This window comes from Zootoca vivipara, chromosome 9, assembly GCF_963506605.1.
Source record: "Zootoca vivipara chromosome 9, rZooViv1.1, whole genome shotgun sequence".
In the NCBI taxonomy this organism is placed as follows: Eukaryota; Metazoa; Chordata; class Lepidosauria; order Squamata; family Lacertidae; genus Zootoca; species Zootoca vivipara.
In genome coordinates this window covers 20274427-20286966 of record NC_083284.1, presented here as the reverse complement: position 1 = coordinate 20286966, position 12540 = coordinate 20274427, and the positions used below count along the sequence as shown (strand labels likewise).

Genomic DNA, 12540 nt, shown 5'->3' with positions numbered 1-12540 from the left:
CCATGCCTGCCAACTGCCTGGGAAAATTTGCTGGATGCATAGCTGCCAAGTTTTCCCTTTTCTCGCGAGGAAGCCTATTCAGCATAAGGGAAAATCCCTTAAAAAAAGGGATAACTTGGCAGCTATGGCTGGATGTGAAAAAGAAGAAAAGACATTTTAGCTGAAACTACTAAAACTCAGCCACTCTAGGTGAACACAAACTAACTAACCCACAGACTGCAATGTGATGGCTAGAATCCGATATGCTAATGACAGCATGAGAATTCCTAGGTTCCACATGCAATACTCACCTCCCAGCAGTAGTAGGACCATAAGATCAGAGGCAGTTTTGAGCTCGGCAATGTCATCCTCTTTGTCACTGTCTACGGTCTTTTGAACTATCTCCAGTAGACACTCAACCAGGCCTGCTTCAACCAGCTGTAGCTTAATGATATCTGGGTGAAGATAGAAGAACCTAAATATAAAATGCTTTTAATATACTGTGACTCCAAAAAAGGCGTAACAAAAGCCGGAAGACAAGGTAACTACAACTGTGTGTGCCACACAATGCCAAAGACTACTAGCCATGATGACTATGCCCTGTCTGCAAAGTTGGAGGCATCAATGTTTCTGAATTCCAGTTGCAGGAAGCCAATGGAGGGGAGAGTAGTCTTGTGTTCAAATCCTGCTTGCGGGTTTCCCACAGGCATCCAGTTGGCCACAGGTGAGAGCAGGATGCTGTTTACTAAAGATTTACTTGGTTTGCTGCATTTTAGGAGTTGTACTGTTGCTGTTGTTTTCCTCACAAAGCAAATTCATATGCTTCTGCTCTGCTCTGCTCTCTTTTATTATTAAATTTTTATTCACTTTTCTTTTTCTATCATTACGTACATCTCATATCAATAACATTTATGTTACATCACTTCTTCCCTCCCCTCCTGGGCTTCCCCCAACTTCCACTTCTGGTTTGTTTCCCTCTTGTTATATACTGCTGTTTTTTAAGAATCTACTATATAATTTCTTTTATTGTTTTTAATGTTCTTTGTTGATAAAGGTGTGAGTGTTTATTTAAATCCTGCCATCAAGTCAATATTCTTCCTTTGTTTCTGCAAGTATATTATAAATGGTTCCCACTCTTTTTCAAAGTCACTGTTGTCTTTTTCCTCGAAGTCTGTCCATCAATTTTGCCAGTTCTGCATAGTTCATCAATTTCTTTTGCCAGTGTTCTTTAGTTAGAATTTCTCCAGTCTTCCACTTTTGTGCTATCAAAATTCTCGCTGCCGTAGTAGCATAAATAAATAAATAAATAAATAAATAAATAAATAAATAAATAAATAAATAAATAGTGTCCTATTCTCTTTCGGCAGATCTTGGCCTAAAATACCTAACAGGAAGGCTTCTGGTTGTTTAACAAATGTTATTTTCAACATTTTCTTCAATTCATTATATATCATTTCCTAGGGCCGTCTCTAGGCCCGGGTCCAGTGGCGCGGGGCACCAGGACGCCAGGCCACCAGGGGCGCCGCTGCGCCTGCTAAGAGGTGTGGCGGAGGCTGCCCCAGATGCAGCCCTAGGTGCGCCTCTCAGCTGTTCAGGCAGTTCATCCTATTCCATATTTCCATATTTCTTTTAATTTCATGCCAAATTTTTTCATAATTATTTTTTAAAATATTTGTTTTTTGCTGTTATCTATACACCCAAATACTTTACTTTTTAATGCGCTTCTATCCCTGTTATTTCTATTATTTCTTTCCTTTCAGATTCTTTAATATTTTAGTAACAATTTGGTTTTACTTTTATTTAATTTAAATCCTGCCACTTGACCAAACTCTTGTATTATATTCATTACTTTTGGGAGAGAGTTTTTTGAAACTTCCACAGTTATTACCAAATCACCTGCAAATGCTTCAGTTTATGCTCATTTTTCTTTACTTTTATTCCTGACACTTCTCTATCTTCTCTTACCTTTCTTGTCAAAACTTCCAGTACCAGAATGAACAACAGTGGTGACAATGGACATCCTTGTCTTGTTCCTTTTTTAATATTACATTTATCCATTAATAACCCGATTTACAATTATTTTTGCAGTCTGTTCTGAGTAAACAGCTTGTATCCCCCTATTAAAATTTGGTCCAAATCCCATTTCCTCCATCACTTTCCTCATGAAGCTCCAAGAAACGTTATCAAATGCTTTTTCTGCATCTATAAGCATCAATGCTGCTTTTTTCCTCATTTCTCACTTCCAGATATTCTATAATAGTCAAAACATTTCTAATGTTGTCTTTAATTTGTCTGCCTGGAAGGAATCCATCATAATGAATAAAATCTTTTAGAATTTTTTCCAACCTGTTTGCCAAAACAGATGCAAACAATTTATAATCATTATTTAATAATGATATAGACCTAATTTTTTTTTACCAATGTTACATCTGAATCTTGTTTTGGTATCAAAGTTATATAAGCCTCTTTCCATGTTTCTGGAACTTCCCCTGTTTTTAGGGCCTCATTCATAGTATATTTCAATGGGTTCACAAGTTGGTCAATCAGTTTTTTTTATATAATATTTAGCTGTTATTCCATCTGGCCCTGGAGACTTCCCTACCTTTATTTGATTTATTGCTTCAATTACTTCTTGGGACGATATTTCTGTGTTTAATGTTCTCATTTGCTCTGCTTTCTTAACCCTCCTTTAATTTTTTTTATTGTCCCATCCAATCAAAGTTCTTTAACCTTGGATCCCCAGATGTTATTGGATTACAACTTCTGTCATCCTCAGCTATTAGTCAGGGCTGATGGTAATTGTAGTCCAGAGCATTTGGGGACCCAAGATTGAAGAACTGAAGTACAAAACACTGAAATAAGCGGGGGAGGGGGGCTCAGTCAAGGGTTTCCACACAGACCATTTCAGCTAGACACAGCTTCCTCGGCAAGAGCCATGACTCAGCCAAATATCAAAATTAATTTCTCTCCCTCAGAAACCGTCACCAGAGTCTCACCATTTTCTGCCAAAGGAGCCAAAACTTCAAATATCATCTCCTTCTTGTCATGTTCTATTTGCTTTTTGAACAGTTTCACAAGCTCTTCAGCAATGTTTGTGTAGGCGAATTGCTCTTTGCTTGATTCTGTGGAATCAAAAAGGGGAAAGCTAAGTGCACAGAATGGCAGCACTGTTTTCTGTTCAGTTTATTAGGAGGTTACTCGGCGCAGTGATTAACAGAGCTAAACGCTCTTCGCAGACAGGAACAATATACTCCCATACTTAAGCCTGTCACTAAATGAAAAGAAAAACATCCAGGCCTTTTAAGATAAATGTGATGACCTGAATTATTAATTATGTTCAAAGCTGTTAAAATTTTGCACCAGTGGAATGTGAATGTACCCATAGCAACAGCAAAATTACCAACATATAAATTAAGCCTTCAGCTGCCATCAGCTGAACAAGAAAAATTACACAGCGAGGGCACTGGGTTTCTGACTGAAGAGACTAAAGGTCAGAGCCAGCACCTTAACATTTACATGGCTGCATGCTGGCAGAATTTGTTCTGGTGTCTCAAAACAGACAAATCCAGATGCTTTGATTCAACCTTCTTTCTGGGTACCCTGAGTCTGATGGCTTTTAAAATGCAGGTGCAATATTAAGTTTATTGACCTGTTTCTGACACCTTGCGCCATCCCATCAATCAATCTACACAGTTGCCAATGTAAATAATTAGCTACTTAATTTTTTATGGTTGTATTATGTAGGAACCAGTGGGCTTGCTTTCAATACAACTCACAAGAGTAAGGAGAAGCAATGGTTATGTTCACACGTCATGCAAAGCCAAACCATGGCTTAACTTGACAGCCCTGGCTCCTGAGGAGGAGATCACAGCTGCTTGCTGCTCCCCAGGGTTTTTAGATTGGTGTGGGTTTGGCTTAGCACATTGTCTGAATCCAGGATGGCTAAGATCTCTCCTCCTTCAATGAAACCTGTAACCACAGGACAAAGATTGGCTACAGACCATGGTTAAAGGCAAGAGCTTAAGAATGAGCCTGGCACACAGTGCCAAAAAGAAGAAGACGCCACACCTTAGCTTAGCTGCCATTGTCCGCTGACCTAAACACCCCAGGGAGCAGCCAACTGGTTGCAATTCCTTCTCAGGCAGCCAGCACATTTGGAAGCATGTGGCTGTTAAGGGGTTGAGTTAAAGTAGGCCATGGTGACTTGAGGGATATGCCAAACGCTTCACAGAAAAGGTGGGTTGTGAGAAGGGATTTGAAGGAAATGAGAGAGGATAACATACAGGGCTAATACTGAACGTAAGAACTGGGAGAACCAAACTTTATGGGTTATTTATGCGCAGTGGCGATATATTTGTTTTAATTATATCATTTTCCTGTCACAGAATGGCTTTGCCAAGCCCAACCACTGTGGATGGGTAAGGTGGTCTTGCTGCTTGCTCCCTCTGCAGCATATTAACTTGAGCGATAAAACAATACAAACAGGAGAAATCATCAACGTTATGGTAAAAACATAAAATTATCATGTAATGTGAAAATTGTTATGGCTCCTCCAGTGTCAAGCAGACATTAAGGACCCATTTCCATAAAAAGAGGTGAGGGAAAGAGCTGGTGGAGGAGACACACATCAATGAATACTATGAATACTAAATTAAATTTAATCATTCTAAGCTATCACTATCAGTTTCTGCTTTCATAGTTGCCATATTTATCACAGACATCTGAAAACAGAAAGTTTGCCCAGGTTGAATGTTATAGTACAAAATTGGTTTGTTTGCTTTTAAAGTTTGTATTCCAAAAATTTCCAGGTTTTTCCCCCCCAGGCCTAGCTGGACCACTGTAAGAGGAAGGCAAACACCAACCCTGTTTGCATGAGAGGTCCTTCTAAACCAGGCACCCCCAAACTTCGGCCCTCCAGATGTTTTGGACTACAATTCCCATCATCCCTGACCACTGGTCCTGTTAGCTAGGGATCATGAGAGTTGTAGGCCAAAACATCTGGAGGGCCGCAGTTTGGGGATGCCTGTTTTAAACACTTCCCTGATATCAAGTAAACGTACCGTGTTTCTCCAAAAATAAGACACTGTCTTATATTTATTTTTCCTCAAAAACAAAACAAAACACGGTGGCTTATTTTCAAGGGATGTCTTATTATTATTATTAAGTATGGTACAGTTTAACCTACAAGGTTAAACTGCCTATCACTATGGCTTATTTTCGGGGTATGGCTTATTTTCGGAGAAACACGGTAGCTGTAAAGGCATCTAATTTTATAACTGTGCATAGACTTCTTTTTATAAGCTGTTATACTTTCTGGCGGGATAGAAAGCAACACTTCTTACAGTTAGGCAGTGAGGAAAAATCTGATAGGAAGTCGTTGTATTTGAACCTTAGAAATAAACTTTATTTATGTCAGGAGTAACCAATATGGCACCCTCTAGATGTAGTTGGGCTCCACCTCCTATCAACACCAATCAGCATGGTCAATGGTCAGTGGGGATGAAAGCTGTAGCCCAAGTGGAAAGAAGAACTCATGTGTAGACATCAAGCAGGCAGAGAAGAGCTGGAAAGGGGAATTTGGGATACTTCAACAGTGAATATAGATGAAAATATCAGCACTGGTCCTCCTATAAACTTGCCATAAATAGTAAATCAGAACAATGTAATATTAATAAATAAAGAGAACAGGTTTGTGGGCTGCATCCCAGGACTTACCAAGTTCTGCTAAATTGCCAAACGCAACAAGGCACATTTCAGTCAAAGCCGAATTTTGGCAATGAATGCCCAACAATTTCACTAATGTAGGGATTACTCCCATGTTGATGAGCTGAGATTGTAGGGTATCTAAAGACAGACAGAAAAAAAGGACAAACGTGTTTGAGTTAGCACTGCCTTTGCAGTATCACACTATCGTCTCTTAATTATTCTCCAATGTCAATAGGAGGGAAGGAGGCAACTGTAGCCTACAATCAAAACACTGCACCTCCTTGTTCTTCTGCTGTCTGCTTAGCATTCAAACCTATCATGGGAAAGAAATCCCCATATGGTCTACTACAGGGGTCCCCAGACTACGGCCCGGGGGCCGGATGCGGCCCAATTAGCCTGCCAATCCGGCCCGTGACGACCCCCGCCGCCCGCCGCCCGCTCTTATGGCGCGCAGCGCGGCAGCGCTCTTCCGGGTTGGGGGAAAAAGCGCCGAAAATCCTTTGTGCGCATGCGTATGGGCCTCTCCCGACCCGGAAGTCATTTCTGGTGCACTTCCGGGTCGGGGGAGGCCCACACGCATGCGCACAATGGATTTTCGGCGCTTTCCCCACCCTGGAAGCGCGCCGCCGTGCCAGTAAGCGCCCGTGGGCATGTGCACGGGCGCGCACTCCCCCGCCCGCCGGCCCGCACAGGCGCACACTCCCCCGCCCTCCGGCCCGCCGCGCGATCGGCGCGGTGGGAACTGGCCCAAACGCCGGTAAGTCTGGGGACCCCTGGTCTACTACATGAGAGAGACTGCCTCTCTCTGGCCACAAATAATAATCTATTATAGTTTCTCCAAAATAATCTTAAGACATTGTTAAACCAGCTTTCCCAATCAGATGCCCTCCAGATGTTTGTTGGACTACAACTTCCATCATTCCTGGTCATTGGCTGTACTGACTGGGGCTGATGTGAGTTGGAGCCTAACAACATTTAGAGGGCACATGGTTGGGGAAGGATGCGCTTGTGTGCATATATCCTCAGGGGGCCATAGATTTATTAACAGTGAAGAGAAGGGAATATATATATGCAGTGCCATCACTGCGTTCAATGTTTGTGCCAGCAGAGAATCTCTCGAGAGTGAAAGAAAATTCCATGCATGCACTTCTACTTGCCCTCTGAAACCTCACAGAATTATGGATTGTGGCCTTTTACTGCAAATATTGCTGTCAGTTGTATGCATGTACATTCTACTGCTTTTAAAAGGAGTTTATACATTCATAACAGTGTGCAAAGGACACAGGCTTCTCCAACCATGGCTGCAGCCCAAGGATGGCAAATGAAAAAATGCATTTCTCAGTTATACTTCCCAAATTGCCTTTTAAAGCTAGTGACTAAATACATCTCAGTATTTCAGGTAACGGAATGCTTCTGTCAACACAACCAAATAATTCCGAGGACCAGATTAAATCAATAATCATAATCATAATAAGGCAAGGTTACTCCGTTCATCACAAAAAGCCCCCTTGGAAGCCCACAATTACAAATTATGTACACTAGTAAGTTTCATGAAGAGTAATAATAGGTATATTCATGTAAGTCACAGGTAATCTCGCCTTTCCCTCACCAATGCATTTTTTGCTTTTAAATAGTAAGGTTAGCAAGAAAAGACAGAGTAATTACAGTACTTATGGACACTAACACACTAAAAGTGTTATGCAAACAAGTCACAATATACCGTGTTTCCCCTTTTTTAAGACACCGTCTTATATTTATTTTTCCTCAAAAAAACCCACTATGGCTTATTTTCAGGGGATGTCTTATTTTTTTTATTAAGTATGGTACAGCAATCTACATTTATTCAATTATAATTGTGTGTTCGCTTATTCCCTAATTGGTAGCAGTCCTAAACATACCTTACTTACTTCAACTAAGACTCACTAAGCTCACAGTTAAACATGCATAGGATCCATCTCAATTCTTGTCATCAGAAGCATTTCCCCCTTCCATTCTTTGGGAAACAAATAGAGCCTCAGTGCCTTGTTCTGCCCACAGCAGGGATGAGATGCAAGCAAGCAACAGCCGACCCACTATTTTAGGAGGGGCAGAAGACATTGAGATGGCATTATATATCTTGCCCAGAGAATCTAGGCACTATGGCTAAGCAAAGGGTTGAGGCTTCCAGCTGGAGCCCCACCACATTCTAACCTTATTTAACGGAGGAAACTTTCCTAGGCTCCAACAAGGCAGTTCGTCCTGAACTCTTCTGTTTAAAACAAGAGGGACAGAAGCCAGGAAAGCTCCCTCAGTTTTGAATCACACATCTTAGGAACCGATTTATTTTTTTAAAAAACGCCCGGATCAGATGGCCCCAAAATATAAAGACGTGCCGCTTCTTCTTCTGCGTTTCCTTCTAAACACGCAACAGAGGGGCTGCAGAGTCCCAGCCACTTGCAGCGCGATCCTATGGCACCTAACTCAGAAGAAAGCCCCGTGGAGTTCAGCGGGGCTCTGACAGCCAGGGACCAGCTTTTGGCTGCGATCCTGCTGCTGCTGCTGCCGCCACACACATTTCACCTGGGGGTAAAGCGCGCCACTGAATTTGCAGGATGGCACTGTGCGCGAGCGAGGGGACGAAAGTTAACTGACCCAAACGGCAGATCCCCAAACCAAAGCGCACAGTCGGATCAAACGCCTGCGCCTCCTTTTGTGCATTGCTTCCTCCCTCCAGCCCCGCAAGAGGGTTAAAGGCAATAGGGCAGCCCAATTCTATGCGGAGTGAACCTCCATCCGCCTGCGCTTCAGTGTGCGGGACCCGGGAGCGGAAGACGCTGTAGCAAGGAGAAGAGGCAGCGATGGCAAAGGGGGAGGAGGAGGAGGCGGTGGAAGTGGCTCCAGCTTCACCTCCTTTCCTCCCTCGCAAGGCTTCTCAGGAGCTCCAGTGCTAGGCAGAACCTTGGGCCAATGATTATATACTGTAGGTGCAGAGTTGCAGCCGGACGCTGAGTGCCGCTTCCCGGCTCCCCCCCCCCCTGCGGTTTCCCTGCGGGCTGCCTCGATCCGAGGCCAATCAGGCTCCCGCATTGCTTCGTTAGATCGCCTTGAAAAAAATCAAAGCGGGGAAATGGCGTAGGCGGCGGCCGCTTTTGCTCTCTTTTCATCCAGTTCCTCGTCTAAATGCTTTCTTCCTCGTTTTCACTCGGGTTCTTCAGCTTTCCTTTAATTGCTGCTGCTGCCGCCGCCATTCTTATTGTGCTTTTTACAGCAGAGTGGATCCGGCGGCCTGCTGGGTCGGCGCCAATCAGCGCTGCGCTGAGCACCGGATCGAGGAAGTGGCCTGCAGGGTCGGCGCCCAGCAGCGCCACACGGAACACCACCTCCTCAATCCAGCATGGTGCTGCTGGACGCTGACCCTGCAGACCGGCTCCTCGATCCGGCACTCTGCGCAGCGCTGCTGGGCGCCGACCCTGCAGGTAGACCTATGGCTTATTTTCGGGGTATGTCTTAAATTTTACAAAGTTTAAAAATCCTGCCCTGGCTTATATTATGACTACGGCTTAAAAAGGGGGAAACACGGTAGGTTACAAAAAGCTTGATAAAACAAGGAAGTGGCTTAACAAAGAGCAACGATGAAACATTTCAGAAGAGTCCAGTGCCACTATGATATAATCTTCATAGATAAAAAAATATTATTGTGTGTAGATATTTGCAAACAAAAAGATGTTTGAACATTATCCATTAGGCGACACCATTAGTTTACAAAACAAAAACAAAAGCTTCCACAATTTAACAAGTGAAATATGTTTGCTTTGCAACAGAAGGAAACAATACAAAAATCAGTTGTAGTCATACTGCACTCAGATTCCTCCAAGGATGCCCCTGAGCAAAAAAATGGGAGGCTATAGCCTCACTGACTGACTGACTAAACCACATAGCCTAGGGCTTGCCGATCAGAAGGTCGGCAGTACGAATCCCCACAACGGGGTGAGCTCCCGTTGCTCGGTCCCTGCTCCTGCCAACTTAGCAGTTTGAAAGCACATCAAAGTGCAAGTAGATAAATAGGTACCGCTCCAGCGGGAAGGTAAATGGCGGTTCTGTGCGCTGCTCTGGTTTTCCAGAACTGGCTGAGTTGTGCTGGCCACATGACCCGGAAGCTGTGCTCCAGCTCCCTCGACCAGTAAAGAGAGATGAGCGCTGCAACCCCAGAGTCGTCCTCGACTGGACCTAACGGTCAGGGGTCCCTTTACCTTTTATAGCCTCACTAATTTGACTCCTGGATTTTAAAAAGCAAAAGCTGTCGCATGTGTGATAGGTTTAACCCTTTGTGCACACAGAATATCTGCAAACTGCCCCCCTCCCACCTTCTGAACCAGATCAGAATATATCCTGTTCCAGACATTCAAATGATTTTAATTTGATTTTTAATTATTAAAGGCACTGATTCACTATCCTCCTGCAGCAGAAAGCCACATAACACAACAATGGACAGCACATGATGCTGGGCCACGGGTAAAGGAGTAAGCCTGTGTGCTATCACTGGATCTCCAAACCTTTCTCCTGTTGCAGGCTTGTGTTGACAACACAAAGGTAACTCAAGATTTTGAACAAATAGCTGGATGTATGCAGATGTCTCATTGCTAAAACCTTGCCTAGATTCAATTCACATCAGCTGAAGACAGAGTGCGTCTCCGTTCAGACACTCACCTAATGCAAAGCTAACAGAAACACACAGGAATACCCAGGCTATTCACCCTCAGTATTTTCTACCTGACTGGCAGCGGATCTACACAGCCTTGGACAAGTGTCTTTCCTATTACCTGCTATCTGTTCCTTTCAACTGGAGCTGTCAGGGATTGAATCTGGGGCCTTCTGGATGCAATGTGGAAATGCTACTACCACTGAGTGGTGATTCAAAGGTCAAGGAGTGAAGAAGGCGTGCTCTCTCCTCAATAATCAAAGGAGGGGTGGTAAACTGTGTCCTTCTAGATGGTGCTGGATTAAAATTCTCATCACCCCCAAATATTGGCTATGCTGGCTGGGGCTGATGGGAGTTGGAAGTTCAACATCAGCTAGAGGAACACTGGTTAGCCACCATAAGGCAGCTGGGTCCTTCATCCAATTGCTGAAAGGACACCACTCTTTCCTCTCCAAAAAGGATAATATTGCATTATTCACCCATTGGAGTGTGGTGGAGTCAGGAGGGCTCTCTCATTCCACCACCACCACAGGAGGAGGATCTTATGCCCAAGTAAGAGTTTGAACAGAGGCCAGCAAGCTTGGAAAAATGGGAAGAAAATGCAAATTGTCAGCATTAATGTAGCAGTCAGTATTCTCCTCTGAGCTAATTTATTGAAATTTAGTATATTTTTAAGCCAAGAGCTCCTTCTTACAAAGCTTATTAAGAAACCATTACAATCAGAGAATGTTGCTTGGGGATGAGTGTTGAAGCTGGTTCTGTAACATGGTGTACCAACTAAAGGTTACAATCCTGTTCCTCTAAAATTAGTTGAATTTTTATTCTGATAGCAGAAGGATGGCACTGCAAAGAGTAGAGGCTAAAAATAAAGTTTAACTGCTGGTTGGTAGAATGTCATATGTTTAAATGAATGTCTTTGATTACCTGGGGCATCTTATTTATTTTATCTTTGGGAAAATGTTCTGTTTTTCAGGCACTGTACTTTTTATGTATTCCACCCTTTCTTTGTAAATATTACAGGGCTAAATCTCCAAGATTTCATATTCATACTTCAGTTCAAGTTACTTGGTTTAAGGACATGCACCTTTTACTTAATAAATCAGTTTGTAATTTCACTTTTTACAGACAATGGAAAATTATACTGGTAATCGAAAATCGCTGGAGCATTTGAGTTCAGCTTCTGAAGGTGCAGAAAACGAACCGTACAATTTACCACTAACTGGCTGTATTTATGTGTAAGCCTTCCAAAGACTACAAGATGCTGGAAAGCCCTCAGTGTTACAAAGCTGCTTACATTTATTTTTCGGCAAGTGCATGAAAGTGCCCCATGCATACATGAATGGGTAAATAATAATTCATTCTCCTTTAATGCCATTCTAAGTTGTTCAGAATCTTGAGGCTCCTCCAGACATTAGTTTGGCTGTTGCTTGGTAATGCCAGACATTTGAGATTCCATGGAGGTCCATCAGCTGTGTCTTCTTCTAGTGAGTGCACAGGAAGAAGCCACAATGCAGCTAGCAAACACATTACCACAGGTAATGTCAGAGGGAGCATGTGGATTATTTAGGAAACTTGGAAAAACAGAAGAGTCAACTGGCTCAACACAAGAATTAGGACACAACAGTGTGTTTTCCACTTTTAAATTCCATTTGCTTCCTCATATGCTCTTGGAATAGGGGTAGCCAATATGCTATCCTTCAGATGTTACTGGATTCCCTATCATAGCTGCCAAGTTTTCCCTTTTCTCACGAGGAAGCCTATTCAGCATAAGGGAATTTCCCTTAAAAAAAGGGATAACTTGGCAGCTATGTTCCCTATCCCATTAACTCCAGCCAAGATGGCTAATGATCAGGGATGATGGGAGCTAGAGTCAAACAACATCTGGACACTGGCCATTTGGTGCATTATGATTTACTGATAGATACTGGGATGATCTGCCATACATTGGCAAGAGTGCCTGACCCCCAGTTGTTCAACAGTAACAAAAACAAAGCTATTTATTCAATCTGATACTGAAATCAAATTCCTACTCAGAATCTGCTCGGAGGCACTCTGTTCTTTAACTCTAATGGTGTGTCTTTTGCACCTGGCGCTGGTTGGTAAATCGTTGAGTAAATCGCTGAACGAAAGATAGAAGTGGATCTTGCAAGCCTGAAATCTGCCCAGAGGCTCCCAGT

The 12540-nt window shown here is 43.0% G+C and overlaps 1 protein-coding gene across 5 annotated transcripts in view; it reads right to left on the bottom strand.

The window, feature by feature from the left end:
* RAP1GDS1 (Rap1 GTPase-GDP dissociation stimulator 1) overlaps positions 1–12540 on the bottom strand; it is a 113411-nt gene that overhangs the window by 15535 nt on the left and 85336 nt on the right. For all 5 annotated transcript variants that reach the window (XM_035112295.2, XM_035112298.2, XM_035112296.2 and 2 more), the window contains 3 exons: positions 5695–5823; positions 2976–3101; positions 291–434 (listed from right to left, as the gene is read on the bottom strand). In XM_035112295.2, the coding sequence (XP_034968186.1) occupies positions 291–434; positions 2976–3101; positions 5695–5823 (399 nt within the window). The remainder of the gene's footprint in view (positions 1–290; positions 435–2975; positions 3102–5694; positions 5824–12540) is intronic.